General features: G+C 40.2%; 2 protein-coding genes across 3 annotated transcripts in view; both read right to left on the bottom strand.

Moving 5' to 3' along the window:
- Nucleotides 1-5,852, bottom strand: part of Arl9 (ADP ribosylation factor like GTPase 9) — an 83,966-nt gene extending 78,114 nt beyond the window's left edge. The window contains exons 1-2 of one of the 2 annotated variants that reach the window (XM_063240507.1): nt 5,029-5,852; nt 581-743 (exon numbers count right to left, since the gene is read on the bottom strand). In XM_063240507.1, coding sequence (XP_063096577.1) covers nt 581-743; nt 5,029-5,316 — 451 coding nt within the window. In that variant the 5' untranslated portion in view covers nt 5,317-5,852. The remainder of the gene's footprint in view (nt 1-580; nt 744-5,028) is intronic. The other variant, XM_013154545.3, reaches the window with a different exon arrangement.
- Nucleotides 5,853-7,599: 1,747 nt separating this feature from the next.
- The window catches only part of Srp72 (signal recognition particle 72), a 29,149-nt gene continuing 18,541 nt past the window's right edge, over nt 7,600-18,207 (bottom strand). Inside the window, exons 14-19 of the mRNA XM_003471678.5 lie at nt 17,523-17,626; nt 17,313-17,390; nt 16,424-16,561; nt 12,831-12,868; nt 9,352-9,511; nt 7,600-8,896 (exon numbers count right to left, since the gene is read on the bottom strand). Of these exons, the coding sequence (XP_003471726.1) occupies nt 8,719-8,896; nt 9,352-9,511; nt 12,831-12,868; nt 16,424-16,561; nt 17,313-17,390; nt 17,523-17,626 (696 nt within the window). The 3' untranslated portion in view covers nt 7,600-8,718. The remainder of the gene's footprint in view (nt 8,897-9,351; nt 9,512-12,830; nt 12,869-16,423; nt 16,562-17,312; nt 17,391-17,522; nt 17,627-18,207) is intronic.

The raw sequence follows: 18,207 nt of genomic DNA, 5'->3' as shown, positions 1-18,207 counted from the left end.
AATCACACCTGGAGAGGATGGGAAGAGAAGACCTGAGGCCCGAGGTACTGACTCCAGAACTACTACAGAATGGGGGCCTGGGGCTGCTGTCCGGACAGCAGAGGAAGTTTAGGTTCATCTCTGCTTGCAATGAGGAGCAGGAAACACACTGTACTTAGACTGCACGGGATTTACAGCAGGGAACAGGGAGGATAATATTAGGGATGACAAGGCTTAGATAAACCTTCCTTTAAACACCCCTTTGTCTGACCAGTACTGCAAAAAAGGAGAAAATGTAAAAAGCATAAAGTGATCCCCATTCTACAGGGTACCTTTGTTTAAAACCACGTATGTGTTATAAAAGCCTGGAAAAGCCAGGCATGATGGCACATATCTGAGGCTGAGCAGGAAGATTGCTGTGAGTTCAAGGCCATCCTGGACTGCACCTAGTCTCACAAACAAACAAACAAAAAGCAGAAACAAAAAAACCCTGAGAAAATCTGGAGAGCTACTTAGGCCAAGGTCCCAGCGAGGGTCACATCACGTGGGGCTCATGCCATTGGGGAACATTCCGGCTCACACTAGTGGGGAGAGGGCTTACTCTCCAGGAACTCCATGGGGCGGCCTCCTGCGTCGATGCTCACCGCATTGAAACCTGGGGCGGGCGCCATGCTGTGACAGGAGCTGTTGGAAGCTAAGGTGTGGAGGACACTGGTTTTCCCTGCTCCATCCAGGCCTAGAACTAGGATCTGCTTACTTTCCTCCTGCAAAACAAAACATAAACCAATAAACCTGTACTGTCAGAACCTTGCTGTCCTGGCTACCGACACTATGCCTGCCTATGGCAGGACCTATGAATAGTACTAAAATTGCAAACCAGAGCAAAACTTCACAAAAATTGGTGTAAGTCTAAGTCAAATGGTACCAACCAGCTAATATCTTCTAATCAGCTTTTGCTAGTTACGTGATGGTAACCCTTCTCCATTCCCTAGCTCCTGGTCAGCCTATCAAACACTTTAGATATATGACATATTACACACATATGACGCATTAGATATTTTGTAGCGTATTTACAATATAAAGTATTTTTATATAACTCAGTGGTAGGTACTATTGATCACAAGGCCAATCGTTAGGATTTTGCTTCTTGTCTATTAAAGTTCACGTGTGTTGAAGATTCTGGTTGATTGGTTCATTTGTTTTTTGGTGGTGCAAGTACTGACTGTGCCACTCCGCAGGTAAGGTCTCATTAGTCATCATCATCATCATCATTATTAACCCTTCTTGCCCTCACAACTGAACAGCTGGGTTATAAAATCTCAGGGCAGAGTTCCCCTAATTTTTAAAACATAAGCATCATGATTAAAAGAAAAGGTAAAAAGATTATAGGAGTTTTTTTGTTTGTTTGTTTGTTTTTTTGAGACAGGGTCTTGCTGTGTAGTTCAGGCTGCCTTGAACTTACTATGTCGCCTATGCTGGCCTCAAAATTGCAGCAACCCTCCTGCCTCAGCCTCCCAAGTGTTGGGATTACAGGTATGCATCATGCCCAGCAGATTATAGGAATCGTTAAACCAATTCCAAGAATGAAAGGGTATTTGTTTAAAAGCCCAGTGTAAAGCCTGATGAACTGGAAGTAAATTTAAAAAGACGAATTCTACAAACACACCAGCATTAGAGATTTTCATGACTAAGATAGAATTCTGGTTTGCAGACAGAGGCAGTCAGAGATTTGTCTATGGTACAAACTTTAAACAGTAACAAGTGAGGAACAGTACAGCCAGACTGTTCAATTATTTGCAAACAGCTTAATTAAGAAGTTTCTCATGGATGGGCTCAGTGGAGCATGCCTGTAATCCCAGCTAGAAGGGAGGCTGAGGCAGGTGCATCACAAGTTCAATATAGCCGGTCTGGGTAATACAGCAACACCGTGTCTCAAAATAAAATAAAAAAGGCTCAGTGATAGAATGCTTCTGGTTTTGATCCCCAGCACCAGGTTTACTGTACACAAAAACCCAACTGTTTTTAATTGTACTAGTGCAGAGCCAAACACGGAGTATACTTGTAATCCCTGCATTTGGGAGGCAGAGGCAGGAGTATTATAAGGTCCAGTCTTCAGGGGCAATTCAGAGATTTGTAGCTCAGTGTGAAGGCCCTGATTCCTATTACTCACAAATATGCATGCGTGTGAGCACACACATGTGCTGGTTGGGAAATAATTTTATACATATCTGCTTGAACACTACATGTTTACTGAGGTTAGACTAGATTTTTGGAAAATGATTTTAAACAGCATTAGAATGTCTAGTATTTTTTAAAAGATCTCTGTGACAGTGAGATATATGAGTTGGCCTATACAAACTTGTGTAGAAAGCATGATTTACAAAGGCCAAGTAGAAAGTAACTGAATTTGAAAAGGTACATATGCTTAGAATGAATTCTTTTTTTTTTTCCGTCTTTTTCCTTTTTATCGGAACCGGGGATCGAACCCACGACTGCCTGCTTATGAGGCAGGCGCTTATGCCGCTGAGCTAAATTCCCAGCCCCCTTCTTTTTTCTTTTTTATTATTTATTTATTTAGTTTCTGGTGGGGGAATCAAATTCAGGACCTTGTACTTGGAATGAATTACTTTTTTTTTTTTTTTTTTTGGTCTTTTTGAGACAGGCTCTCGCTATGCAGTTCAAGCTGGCTTTGAGTTCATTTTGTAACCCAGGCTGGTCTCAAACTCACAATAATCCTCTTGCCTCAGCCTCCTGAGTGTTGAGATTACAGGCGTGTGCAACCATGCCCTTCTTGGAAGGAATTCTTGATGGCTCTAGAAGCAAACACATTTTCATAGGTCTTTCCCACTTGGTTCCTACCTTGTTCCCCTTCCCTCCATCTGCGTCTGTGTGTCATGGCGCCATTCTGAGCGCGGTATGATAAGGAAGAAGGCGATGCACACAGGAGATTTCATTAGATGTTTTAAGCTGTACACTTTGAAGCAATGGTGTCAGCAAGAGATGCAACACACAGTGTGTGTTATGGCCCCCAATCGCCACTGGGGACCCTATTCATTCCATGATACACATACTCCCCCCGCCTCGGTAACACCTGTGAATTTAGGACGCTTTGCAGGTGATTATAGACCATGTTTTACTGGCAGGGGTTTTTAGTGACAACTAAAATAACCACATCCTAGATCCTATTAAAGCAAAACTTAGTTTCATAATACAATTCAAATGCTACCTTAATTGTATTATGCAGACTGATCCTTCTAAGGTATCATTCTCCCTGCATTTTGCAAAGATGTTTTTCTCCCTACCTGGCCAGCCAGCTCAGTGTACTCACATAGTTTCCACCATCCTCAGGGTCACTCATCCCTTGTTCACAATAAATTCTGAGGGAGGCCTTGGATCAAGCAAGATCTGTGTCTGAATATCCTCATTTGTATAGGGCTTAGGACTCCTTGGCTGCCCATAACTTTGAATATGTCTTGGTATCTTTATTCTCACTGTGGGTTTCATTGGAGATGATAATTTGGAATTAACTTGGCGGGATTCCAATAAAGTCTCAATGAGATTGCAAATATAACTCTTTGGATTTTGAGAAGGATTGGAAAAAGGGTTACAATACTTGAATTACAATATTCAATATTCAGATTGGGAACTGTGTAAAATCCTCCCAGTTGAGGAGCTCAACTCCTCCTCAGGCAACCCTTCCCTCAGGAATTCAGTGGACCTGAGCTTTCTCACTGGTAAAAGAGACACTTCTAATCTTTTCTGGGAGACTCTCCTTCCCTAGAGGGGCAGTACAGGGCCCCAACCCACAATATTAACAAATGGGAATAAACAAGCTTCTTAGCATCCTAAGATCCTGAGATGCCCGGGAAGAGTTTTCTGTGAAGGCTAAGATAGGGTTAGCTGCTGGGATGACTGAATGCCTTTTACTTGTGCGTCTCCACTTGCTTCACATTACAAATGATATGCCAAAGGGGTCCTCTCCAAGGGTCCTCCTTGGTTGGCGGACCCTCTAATTTTGAGCATTTCTAGTGGCCGGGATGGTGCACCCGTAAAGTCCTCCTGAAATATCCCTCCCAGTCTCTCCAGTTTCTTGGAAATTCTGCAACACTATGAACTTGTGAGTTAATATCAATTCCCTGACCCTTTTCTAACCACACTGCTGTCCCTCAGCTCATCCTAACCGGAAGTCCTGCGCTGGGGTTTTACATTTCACTTCAATTCTGTCTCAGACTTTGGTCAGGGGATATAGAACTGCAGGAGAGGACAGGTACACGGAAAAGAGGAGGAGAGAAGAAAAAAATACAGGACTCTTGAGTTTCACCACCTAGAGAAAGTTGGGATCGTTGCGCATCAAAAATTGAGATGCGCTTGGTGCACGACTGTGAGCATAGCTACCCAGGCGGCTGAGGCAGAAGAATCAGAAACTAGGCCAGCCTGGGCCACTTAGTCCCTTTCAAAACAAAACCGGCTGCGGATGAAGTTCAGGGTTCAAAGTTAAGTAAAAGACCCTGGGTTCAAAATCCAGCACCTTACAAAAACGTGATTCTGAACACCTTTGTCAAAAAGGCAAAGACCCATTTGACCTATACACCGCCAAGGATTAAATCGCTGTGAATAATTCAAATCATGTTGACCCAGAAAGCCGCTCCAGGCCCAGGAGCCAGGCCAGGAACTCCAGGAGCGCTGAGCGCATCTAGCTGGGCGGAAGAGTGTCTCAGTTCTGAAACCTCTCAACAAGGCAAGCAGCAGCCATCGAAAAGGACCAGAGCTCCCAAAAGCACCAGCATAAACCCAGAAACCCTGCACATTCCACAACGAATGTGTCCCGGGAATGACACAACGTGTCCGGCCAGATTGGTGGCTGACGACCCAAGGAGAGGTGCGCCCCCTCTGCACGGCAGGCAGGGCCGCAGGACGGGCCTGAAAGCCGCTCGGGCACCCAGCACCCCACCCCCGCCCAGCGGGAGCCCGCAGGAGACGTAACAGAGACGCTGGCCGGGCGGGGCAATGGCCTCGGGGGGGAGGCCGGGGGGGCCCGGCGTGACTTACCGCAGGCTGGGGCGCGGGGCTCGCCACATTGCCGGGGTCCCTCTCCTCTTGCTCTCCTCCGGGCTGCTTCTCCCGTTTCTCTGCCGCCTTGCCTTGCTCCTTCCTCTTCTCCACCCCTTTGTCCTTTCTCTTACCCTTCTCGTCCTTTCCGTTGGCTTTCGTCTTGCCCTTCTCTTTTTCCTGAATTTTATCCCCCGCCTCTTTCTTTCTCTCTTCCTTGCCTGTTAGCCTAATTCTGTCCCTCGCGGGCCCCTTTCCCTTGTCCTTCCTCACTTTCCCCCTCTCCATCCCCTCCGCGTGTCCTTCCTTCCTCCCCGCGCGCCGGCGCGCCCGATCCTGGCCCTCGCCGCCCGGTCCTCGCAGGTGTGGCCGGGCGCAGGGGGACGTAGGTCCAAGGCGTCGCCGCTGTGCTCACCGCCTCCGCGCTCACAGCGCAGCCGGCCCGGCGCTCGGAGGCTCGCGCCTTGGGATGGGAGTGGGGATGCTGGGGTGGGCTGGCAGGAGGGTGGGGAGAATCCCGCGAGGCCATCTTCGCTGGGGGAAAAGCATCCCCGGGGGCCACTCGCGCTGGAGGTTGGCTGTGGCGATCTTGGGGGGTCCCCAACGCTTACCTTCTCAGCTTGACCATGGGTTACCGGGCCAGCTGTGTCTCCCACCTGGAAAAAACCTAGCACCGGCCTGGGTCCTGAGCGAGCCCAAGGACCCCCGCCTGTCTCCATCTCCCAACCAGGAACAGTCTTTGCGGGTAAACACAAAGGGAGGTCTAAAAACTGCTAGCCAGCACTGTCCATGGCGCGAATTCCTGTTGCATTTCCCTTAACAAAACAAAATAAAACTTGGGAGATGTCTAATTCCCAGTATCAAGCCAAAACTAAACTCAATGTGTAGTTGCTCCTAAGGCTCTAGTATGTAGTGAATTAGCATCTAACAGGTTTTTTTTTCCAAGGTAGTGAAGTGCTTTTAAATTGGTAGAGTATAAGGATGATTCTCTTATCCATGAGCTGCACTGTGGTGTATTTCACAATTTTACAATTAGTTTTTAGGGTCAGTGGTGTAGTCTGGTGGTAGAATACTTGATTAGCATGCAGAAGGCCTATCCCTAGCACCACTAAAACAAGCAGACAAGACAAAGTTAGCTTTGCCACACAATAAACTGATTCCCCACATTTTAGAGACCTGTAACGAATGAAGGTTTCAGAAAGCTTGAGTGATGCAATGTACTTTTAAAGTTAGCAGTTTCAAATAGTCTTGAAAACGCCATGTTTCATACCTTAAAAGTTTACTTCTGCTCAAAGGGAAATTATATTGTTTGATCAATCCTGCATGCTTGTACCTGGTAGCCTGAGCAATTACTTTTGAGCATAATATGCAAATAATGTTAACAACCATTGTTAAATTCCTATCATCATGTTTTGAAATCTTGTTTTGTCTCAGCCATTGTTTTTTGTTGTTGTCGTCCTTGTCATTTTGCTTTTGTTGTTGTTTTTTAATTGCTTGTCTGCTTCTTGATTTTTCTGGGGGTTTTTTCCTCTTAAAAAACAAAGTTTACATCTGTGATGGTAGGACACTTGTAATCCCTGCAATTGGGAGGCCCGAGGCAGGGGGATCACTGTGAATTCAAGGTCAGGCTCAACTGCATGGCAAAATCCTGCCTCAAAAAGGCCGAAAAAAAAAAAAGAAAAAAGAAGTTTCTGTTTATACACAGTAAGGTGATAAATTCTCAGTGAGGTTTAAACTGAGGTCACATAATACCATTTGTATTGTTGTAAGGAGACAATTTTACATACTCAGCTTAAAACAAAATTCGTGGATATACTAATGAGTAAGTCCTCCATAAAACTGCAACACCCAAAACATCTTCATTCATGATCAATGCGAGAATATTTTATTTAAAAATGTGCCACAGTAAATGGATGTGTCCATACTGCGCTTTATAAATGTACACACTCATATGTAAATATGTAAATACAAAGTATGCATGTCACTGTCAGCCTGTTCAAACAAGGAAAGAATTACTAGAAAGTTAATGTAGATGTTTATACTTCATCTGACAATAATTTGAGGCTTCAGTTGCTTCACAATGAGGACTGTAACAATGGCTGTTAATAACAACAATTAAAAGAACTATAAATGTCACTGTTTTGCCTTCGGTCAGAATTTTCTTTTTTTCTTTTTTTTGTATCAGGGATCAAACTCACTCAAGACCTCACGCTTGCCAGGCAGGCGCTTATACTGCTGAACCAACTCCTTGGCCCCAGAATTTTCAAAGATGGATAATTTTCACCAAGATTCTGTTGTTTAACCTAAAAAACCCTGATCTTTTAGCTATTTAATGGAATGTTGGATTTACTGATTATTTCTGCAACAGAGTATAAAGAAGGAATAAGTATCTGTCACTCTTAACAAAACACTACTCTATAGAGCTCAAAAATGTATTACATCATAATAAATTATTTTAAGATCTCGTTTAGATGCACTGCAGATTCAGACTATGCAAAACCAAGAGGCAGCACCCCATTTCTTATAGAGGAAGCCTTTTTAAAAAACACTGAAGATGTTTCAGTAGATACATTCAGTCAAACACAGCAGCACTTTATTAACAAGAACAGAGTAATATGATCACAAGGAAATAGTTAAAAGTCTAAAATGAATGATACCTTGGACAGCAAAAGATGAACACCAACAAGGGCAGGCATCCTAACATCTCACAGCTGTTGAATGAGAGTGGCTTGTAGGCAAGGAAAGATAAGCAACATTTATATCACAAACTGACTAAAACACTTCATTACTTTGGGAAAGGTAATGAATGGTCACAACCCATTACTAGAAAGAAGAACCATTTGAATATATTAATGGGGCCAACCAGTTCTGTCAGATTTTAATACTGTATAGTATTGATTTCCTCTCTATGTAATGAAGTCAATTGATGTTCTTGATAGGAACATTAATCTTTTTGATTGAGACAGTCGAAACCATCTGATCTCTGAACACTGGGTCTTAAACTATTTGCAACATTGATAGATTTTCTTGAGGTCTTCACTGGTGCTAAATCAGCAGTTAACATAATCTGAAAATTAAAAGGGCACAAATGGCACAAAGCTGCTCATATTCTCGTATCAGACGACAGAGAATCTGTGGTTAAAATTGTTTAAGACATTTACTGTAGTCTGTTTGTGGGCCACTCATTTAGCTAAATGAAGAACACCAGAGTTTTAATAAGGTCCCTTTTTATCACATGATATTTCTAAGCAAATATTTGGAATGCTCAAAGATTCCACTTCAGTCTCCCAGAGCCTTCTGAGACATAATTTAAAGTGGGACTTGATAGAAACAAGCATCATCAATCTTCAGACTCTAGTTGCAAAAGCAGAGATAGTCTCTGTTGTAATGTACCTTATTTGCGAAATGGAAAAAAGATCAAATCAACAAAGATAAAGGACACAACAGATATCAAGGTGAGCAAATGCCTGATCATCTTCAATCCTCATACTGTGTGCAAAACTATGGGACAAGTAGGCCAAATCTAACACGACAGTTTGAAGATGTTTTCCTATTTGATGCACAAAAAATTTTGTGGAAATACAGAGATGGAAGAGGGAGCAGTTCTGTGCTTCTCGCTGTGTTACCTTTATTATGTTCCTAGAGTCACTGAGACTAGCTTAAAAACACCCTGGACTGAGGACCTTCTTATCACCAGCCGCCTTTTCCTCCTTTCTTCTTTTTCTGCTGCTGTTTCTTTTTCGTTGCTGGAGCTCCTGCAGGTTTCTGGTGTCTTGGGGGTATGATGTTGCTTGTAGCAGCAGAGACAGTTGCCGCACTGCCGGGTCTTGGGGAGGTGGGTGGACTACTCACAGTTTTACTGGCATCTCTGAAATCATCAGAACAGAAAAGTTATGGTCATTCAAAAATTCAACAGCAAAAAAGGGTATGTACAGGGATTTTACTTTCTATACCTAACAATCTCTCACACATTTCCCTTTTCTTTTAAGGTCAGCTCTTGAGCTCCTTATCCATTTTTATTTTGAATTTTTATGGATTTATAACTAAAGAATAAATAATATATGGTATAAGCCAGTTTTTAGAAGTCATAAAAAATGACAAAATTAAATCATCTGTAATTCTGCTATGTAGGATAACATTTTTAATGCTTTTTTCTATTATTTAATGTTATCTGTTTATCTACAGTTAGTTGAATGACTCCATGTGCTGCTTCCTTTCCCAAATCTCATAATTATAAGACATTAACAAATTCTGACCACTAGCCTTGAGTCAATCTCAGAAACAACCTGCGTCCCAAGTGACCTCTTTGTGGAGGTGACTTACAGTTCAGAGGAAGCTCCTGCTGTTGCTCCCTGAGTCCCCTTTCCAATCTGATCCTTCTTTTTACCCTTCTTTCTTCCTCGGTAGTAAGAACGTTCTCGCATTGGCAACCATCTTTCTGGATCTGGGGTAACTTTTGGGTCATAATTCTTAGGCAGTTTTCCTATGTAAGAAATGATAAAAAATGAGAGCTGTGCCTATAGTAGTTTCAAGACAGTTTGTTTCAATAATGTGTCCTGGGAATAATACTATGACTGAAATTTGAAAAATTTTATTTGTATGATTTAGTAAGGGACTTCCCCACCTCAAGGGAGATGAAACCTGGGGCCTTCACACTGCGCCACATCCCCAGCCCTTTTTGATTTTAAGACAGTCTTGCTTACGCTGTTAAACTGCACAGGCTGGACTTCAGGCATGTGCCACCATCTCAGCTGAGCAGATCTAACCATGATACAAAATTCAAAGGCTAGGGCCGGTGATACAGCTCAGTGATATAAGTGCATGCCTGGTAAGTACAATGTCCTGAGTTCAATTCCTGGTACCAAAAAATTCTGAGGCTGTACAGGGAAAGATGTATCCTGTATAAAAAAAAAATTTGCTGGGTGTGCTGGCACACCTGTAATCCCAGTACTTGGAGGCTGAGGCAGGAGGTTTACTGTGAGTTCAAGACCAGCCTGGGCTATAGAAGTGAGTTCAAGGCCAGTTCAAGGTTGCCCTGTCTCAAAAAACCCAAACCAAATCACCTCAAATGTGTGTGTGTGTGTGTGTATACACATATATAATTTTTCTGATGATGTATTTAAGAAAATAGCAAAAAATACACCGTAGATCAGATTAATATCCTAATATAGAGACTTTTTGTTAATCAAGGAAAAATAGGTATGGTTGTAATTAGGCTATGATAGGAGAAATAAAAGAGGTTAATCATGTGACTAGATATTCAACTAATCAAAAATGAGGGTAACAAAACTGATTAACAAATATTAAGAGTAACAAATAGTAACACTATTGGTAAAAAATGGTAAAAAACAAAACACAACTGGCAGAAGCATACACATAGTGGACAGCCTTTGTGAAATGCAAGTTAACTTTTACCAGGAAAAGTTTATAGGCTTCTAGAAACTCATGCTGCTGAAGCCTATAAACCACAATGTTATATAAGAATATTCTGACAGTAAGATAGCAAAAAAGGCAAAATAACTACATAAATAAGGAAGATTAAATAATTTATAACATCCTAGACTTGCAGGCACTGTAAGTGCCTTATAGGAGCTATATCCTTGGCTCCTATAAAATTTATTGACTGTGTGTATGAGTATAATAATTATATAAACATAAAATTGTATGTTACAAAAAGGTTAAATATCCACGGGAGCATGCATCTATGGTAGGGAGTCTTCCTTATTCCTTAGTAACAGGGAGCTATAACCCTTGTTTTTAGGATGAATATATATTATTTGTAAGTTTTTTAAAAATGTTAATTTGGAAATTTAAAAAATTGAACTTTAATCCTGCTACCAATAGTTATGAGCTGTTTCCTTGAAGCATTGCTAAGAAATCAAACAATGAACTGGATTTTTAAGTGAATACTATGATGCGTGAAGAACCAGTAAGACTTCTAGTTAAAGATAGTGGACTGAATGCAAATGTTAGCTTGTGCACTCTCTCCAAGCTTCATTACAGTGGTAACAAATGCATCATTAAAAAAGACAGGAGAAAACAAATGCTACCAATACATTTTGGAAGCAAGAAAACAAATGGAGCAGTGTTAATAAATTTAGGCAAGACTGGGGCATCCGAGTTGTAAAATGGCAGTGGACAAAATGAAGAGGCAACCTGATGCATACAAGAGTCCTCCAAAACTCAGGAGCCTGTAGGTGCTTAGGGGCTAACCTTTGGCTGGATGACGCCATGTGTGGATAGTACCCAATTCTACCTACTCTTTCTATGCATTAAGAACACGGCTTAACGATAAGTGCACAACGTTCTCCTGCTTCATGGTTCAGGGCAGGACATCGAGCTGTGTTTTGCCCAACCAGATCAATAAGAAAAGCTGGCTGAGTTCAGAGGCCCTATCTGTCCTGCTAAATAGAAATGAAAAGTACATGGCCTATTTCCAACAAACATTCTGAGACAAAAAGGATTCAGTCTTGTTGACAGCAGAACAATGAGATACAACCATTACTGGGTCCACCAACCTTGATGCTAACCTTTCTGTAGACTGCCAGTTTCAAAAACAGTAAATCCCCACCCAAATCCATTTTATTTCAAGGAGGAGGAGAAGGGGAAAGAGGAAGAAGGGAAAGAGGAGGAGGGGAAAGAGGAGAAAGAGGGGGAGGAGAGGAAGGGAGGAAGGAAAGGAAGGAGATGAAGGAGAAAAAGGAGGAGGAGGAAAAGAAGCAGTAGCAGCACTACCAGTAGCAAAGACTAAAAAAACTACAAGAAAATTTCAAAACATTTCAATCAGGGGGCAACAATGGTACAAACATGGCTCATTGTCATCCCCTGTCATTCACCCAGAGCACAAGACATGTGACTTCAATTGTCCGAACAATACCAGCACAAATCTTTTTCTTTAGTGAACTCACAGATGAATAGTGTAACTATCTTAACACACACACACACACACACACTTTGCTTTCAGCTTCTCACACTAATGAAACAATATAATGTTTATACATGTGTCTTACTTATCTCACAAAGGAGTATAGTCTCAAGTTGCAGCCATTCACCTGTAAGTCTCCAGTTTATCCTTCTTTAGTGCTGATTAGTGCTCCATTGTTTAAAAATACCACATCTTTTTTATTCATTCCTCAGCTACTGCGCATTTCGGTTGTTTCCAAGATGTGGCTATTACAAACTGTGCTGCTTTAAACATGGGTGCGTATACATTACTGTGGTATGATGTTTTTAATTCTTTTGGGAAGATACCCAGAAAAACAGCTGGGTAAATTTTCTAAGCCAGTCTGAAACTCTATAGTACCTGTAGTCTAATACATGAGGACTTACTATGTACTAGGTATCATTCTAAGAAATTTAACCGTAAGAGAGCTGTCTTATTAGTTTTTTGAGCTAGATATTATCATACTATTTTACAGATGAAAATCTCAGGCAGATATGTCAACTGGGGTCAAACAGTGAGAATACTATGGCAACCATTTGAATTTAGGCCATCTCCAGAGGTACACTTATTACAGTGATAAAATTAAATGTTAGCTATAGTCAAGAGTCGGTACTCAAAGACACCACAGAAAAGTGCAGTACAGGGCTGGGGATTTAGCTCAGCGGTATAAGCGCCTGCCTTGCAAGCAGGCAGTCCTGGGTTCGATCCCCGGTACTGATAAAAAGGAAAAAGACAAAAAAAAAAATTAAAATAAAATAAAAGTGCAGTACATTTACATCTGAAGAGTTCTATACAAGGATAGATTCAGGCTTTTATCATTATCATGTAGAAAGGAATCTAAAGTTAATAAAACACTTACCTTTCTTTTTCTTCTTCTTCTTTTTCAAGTCTCCCTGACTAAAAAGAGAAGAAAAATCATTACCATCACTGAGATAAAATATATAGAGAGCATTAAGTATGTTCAAAAGAACGAAGAGGCTGGGGTATTAATCCACGTTACATTCAATCATTTCAGATTGGCACACATTAAACTTTACTGTTTAAATTTTTTGAAAATTAATTTTATTGGTCCATTTTAGGTATACATAATGATCACATTCAACATAGTGAACCTGTATGTATACATCATCCTCTTTTCTCAATCCCTTCCCCTCTTCCTTTTCTTATTTACAAAAGTTTTGTTCACATTTCTTCTATTCTGTTTTTCTTTTCCCTTTCTCTCCCTCCCCTGCCCTCCTCATTTGAATATTTTCTTCCTATTTCCCAGTGTCTGTTACACTACCTATGCTTTTGGTTTCTTACAACAAAGAAACAATGTGATATTTACATATGTGCATCCAATTTACTCAGCCTGAAATTTACCCTTCATTTTTTTGGGTACCAGAAATTGAACTGACGATTTCATGCTTACCAGGCAGGTTCTTGTGTTGATGAGCTAAATCCCTTGCAAATTTATCCGTTAGGGCAGAATAGTACTCCACTGTATAAAAAAACCTTTATCTAATCATCCAATGATGGGCATTTGGGCTATTTCCAAATAGCTCTTACCAATTGTGTTGCTATAACAATGGGGGCACATGTTTAACTTAACATAAAGCTTTTTCAGTGAAAATGGGATATGTTCTTAGAAAATAGCTATCACCTCTCTTCTCCAAACCACTTTCTAAACAGTATCTGGAACACAGTATCTCAAAGGTATGCTAAGTGTGAGGTAAGTAATTTGCATGAAAATCTACAATCTTTGTACCTTTACCTTACGTTTAATCCAAGAACGTGTATAGGTAAAATACCAGTAAAAAGCACTTCTGGAAAGACACAGAAAACAAATTCTACTGCTCATGTGTACAGGAGAGAAAAGGCTGGACAGGAGAGGAGAAAGACTTTACTTACTCCCTGCGCCAGGACCAGAGATGGAACTCAGGTACCTCCCATGTACTAGGCAAGGACTCTATTCACAGAGCCACACTCCCAGCTCTATCTTTCAAGTTTCGAATCTTGTGAATTTATCTTTTTCTTCTTTTCTTTTCTTTTCTTTTCTTTCTTTCTTTTCTTTTCTTTTTTTTTTTTTTTTTTTTTTTTTGAGGCAGGCTCTCATTATGTAGTGCAGGCTGGCCTTGAATTCATTCCTGTAGCCTAGACTGGCCTGGAACTCACAGTGATCCTCTTGCCTCAGCCCCCTGATTATCTTTTTAAACAAGTAAAACCTTCATTAAGTACACTGATCTCTGCACAGACTCCTGTGATCACTTCTCAGACTGTTTGGCTGAGATCAAGCACAGACTGCTCTGATATACTGTAGTGAAAAGTATGAAACATGCAGCTAAAAGGATGACACAGCAACAGTTACTGCCAAACTTTCATTCCATAGGTCATCTGTTTGTGAATGTTCATGAAAGATATCCTGAAGAATAAAAAATGCAATGAACAGTGCACCTTAGTACTTCATCTAGCATTTAAGACTTTGAAACAGAATCCGAGTTGTTCAGAATTTCTCAGAATCAGAGGTCCTCTGCTATTTCTTATTTCTGTGCCTTTCCCCAGTGTGCCTGCTCACCCTCCTCAGAATTCATGAAATCACTGCCCAAATGTCTTTCTTATCACCACTGTCCTGAGGAATAACTATTTCCTCTGGCATACTCCCCTGTAACACACAACCCTAACACACAACACCTTTAGTGCAAATGTTACTTACATACATTTTATTTTGCTTTGTATTTTGGTCAACACCTAGCACAAATCCACTACATAGTGTAACTTCAAAAGAAACTATACTTTTGCACACCAAAAGTTAGCATAAAGACCATTAATAATGTCTAACAAAAGTATTGTGCCAAAATTTTAAAGCGTAAGAGTCATCTCATGTTTGTTTAAGGAAAAGACAGATTAAAGGATTAGAAAAGAACTGTGGCTGAACATATCTGAAAGCCCAGCATTCAGGACGCTGAGGCATAAGCATCACAAAAAGATATATTCTTAGTAGTTACTCAACACTCATTTTGGTAAAGAAAAAAGTACTTAAAATATTTAAACAGGTGATATTTGAAAGCTCATTTAAGACCTAACCTGAGTTAATTTTATTTTGAGGTTCCTGATAAGGCTTGAAGTTGGAATCATGATGAAATGGTATTTATGACAAGTTGACACCTTAGGACTCCAATTCGTAACTCACAACCTCACACTTACCAAGCAAGTGCTTGCACCACTGAGCTAAATACCAGCCCCAAAAGTTTTTAAGATTAAGTATGAGGATATTTTTCATCAGAATTCTTAATGGACGAGGTCAAGCACACATACATAGTTGCTTTTTCATATGTGTAGTGGAGATGGAATCCAAGGTCAGGCCTATCAGGCAAATGCTCTACTATTTAGCTACATCCCCAGTCCTGTCTTTTTTTTTTTTCTTCTCACTGTCTTAAGTTAGAAAAAAAAAAATCAAATTTCTGAAGGCATTCAAGAAAAGGATGAAAAAATGAAAAATTACGAAAATTTTTTCTTACAAAACTGGAGAAGTGATTGATTTCTTCCATGCTCTATACTGAATCAAAATTAGAATCTTAAAACATTTTAATGTGGGCCTGTTAACTGATTTTAAGATGGCAATGTGGGAGAACAAGGAAAAAAATCAGAATCTGACTTACTGTAAATAAATGAAGCCAGTTAACCTTTCTTTCAAATTGGCAAAATAAAATACTGAACTTTGGTTTAGAACTAAATGATGAGCTAGGTATAGTGGCACATACCTATAAGACCAGCACTCAGAAGGCTGAGACAAGCAGCTTGCTACGAGTTCAGTGCTCACCTGGACTACATAATGATTTCAAGGCCAGCCTGAACTGCATGGTAGAGACCCTGTCTCAAAAAACAAAATGAAACAAAACAAAATAGAAATATTAAATGATGTGCTAAATGTATATCAGGTTATATCCAATAGGGTAAATCCAGCCAAAAAAATGTTTTGCATAAAAAGAATGAAATATGTCTATATCTCCAGGACTTACTAAATTCAATGCAATCAAGTTAGAAAACAGTAAGCACAAAGAAAAAAAAGTAAGCACAAAAGCATCCACCTCTCTTCTGTGAGAAACAAAACAATCTAAAGAAAATCTTTAAAAATGCTCTTCTGTGTGTACACACCAAGAAAAAGATCTGGAAGACACTGTGTCAGTGACGGTGAACCTCGGCATGTGTGCCGCAGCGAGTTGTTTATGTCACTAAAGGCTCTAAAAGGTTTGCTGTCACTGCACTGTTAATACCCAAGGCTGGGCTTGGGCTGGAGGGATGAGGGGAAATGAGTATGTGCAGGGCACAGCAAAAGACAAGAAAAAGAAAGAAAAGGGAACTTAAGCTTTATTAATTTGGAATTTTATGAGAATATAGTTTTTTAATTTCTTATGTAATTTAAAATCAACATTAGAGACTATTTTAGAATGGTTTTAACTAGAAAAACATTACCCTTGTTCCTTTGGTTGACTGTCTCCAGTGACTTTTCCACCCTTCTTCCGAATGTACGTAGCACCAGGAGAATTTTCAAGAGCCTCGACATCTACTTTTAGAGACATACTATCTGATGAGGGCAAGTGTTTACTAAGACTGGGAGAGAACAGAGTTTCAGGAACATAACACACACATGCCTGCCAATCTATGTATGCCAACAGAACAAGATGCTTGTCTTTTCCTTAGGCCCTTTATCAAAAGCAAACACTGTTCTTAAATCTGCAGAATAACAAATTAGCAAGTCATATCAATTATGTCAGCATACATTTTGCAAAGAGAACATGAAGAGTCACAATCTTATCATTTATTGCTTAGTTCACTGATGTATTTCAAGGTAATCCTAAAGCAATCATCAAGCTTATAAAATACAGGCTTGCTCACTGCTAAGCAGGAGAGCATTTACTACTTGGCTTTGATTAGAGTAGCACATATGACCCAAGCTCTACCAATCAGGACACTGAACCCGTCTATCAACAGAAACTGTCTGAGACAGGCATGCAATCCAAAATATTAATCATAGTAACAATTTCAGAATTTACACACAATTATCCATAACATACGCTGTTGTTTCACTTATTTTTTGTGTGTGTTTATATGGGGCTGGACTTAACCACTGAGGAACGTAGACTGACTTCCTTTTTGCTGCTATATTACACTACTCAAGTAGAGCTATCATGGCATTGTTCAAGCACACAGATAAGTAGTTCTAGTAACTGCTTTTAGTAGTTAGGAGGAGATTTTACTGTTGTTTGAAATTCACCACAGAAAAATACCTGGACAATACACAGGTACTAGAAGAGTTCTATGTTCTATGGGTAGCTGTCAGAAACAACAGTCAAAAGGATACGATTTTGCTTTCTCTGGGTCTACAAGTGAGTACGCAGAAATAAGCTGTGCCAGGGTATGAATATCTTTTGGATTTTGTCTAAAAGAAGAAATAAGAAAGTCACTCAATATTTGTAAAATAAGAAAGTAACATAAACAAGGAGAATAACTTCCTCATATTCAGTAACAGCAATAAAATGTGGTTTCTACATTTCCACCTTTTAGAACTTACTTCCATAGCTGCTCTAAGTCACTAATTGCCTCCTTCTTTCGCCCATATTTCAGTTTGAAGTTTGCTGCTTCTCTTATCAAGGACAAATGAGCAGGAGATTTGGGCTGCAAGTTCAATTAAAAAAAATTAAGCAAAATATGCAGCAAGTCAATGAAGTTATATTTATTAGACCTTTAAAATGGACCTATCCATTAAATTCTGTAAGTTTTACTGAACGGCTGAAACAAACTACTCATATATATACAAGGACGAGGGTAGATAAATTAGTGTAAGTAATCACCAATTACAAAGTTGAATATATTCCAGTTCTATTTGTTTATGACTAGAAACATTCCCCAAAATCAAATCTTGATGATAAGCCACCATAGTTCTCAAACTTAATACATAATACTTCCCAGAGCCCCGACAGCCCTCTACTAGCAGTGATTTAGTGCACACTGGGAAGCTAGGATTGCCTATGCAGAGAGCCATATGGGAAAAATGCAGATGCACCCATCAAACAAAAACAATTTTCCCAGGTACTACTATTCCAATAATGACTCCCACCAAAGGACTCTCCAGCCACTTAAGATGACTTTTCTTACCTGTATTCATTGTACATCCTGCAATTATATACACAAGTGCATTATATGTACACCCAGAGGAAGGAGTTTTAAGAAACATGAGCCTTTCCATTCTACAGTCA

The sequence above is a fragment of the Cavia porcellus genome, unplaced genomic scaffold, assembly GCF_034190915.1.
Source record: "Cavia porcellus strain 051 isolate PalLab524CR breed Dunkin Hartley unplaced genomic scaffold, mCavPor4.1 scaffold_30, whole genome shotgun sequence".
Lineage (NCBI taxonomy): Eukaryota > Metazoa > Chordata > Mammalia > Rodentia > Caviidae > Cavia > Cavia porcellus.
This window is presented reverse-complemented; position numbering and strand designations above follow the sequence as displayed.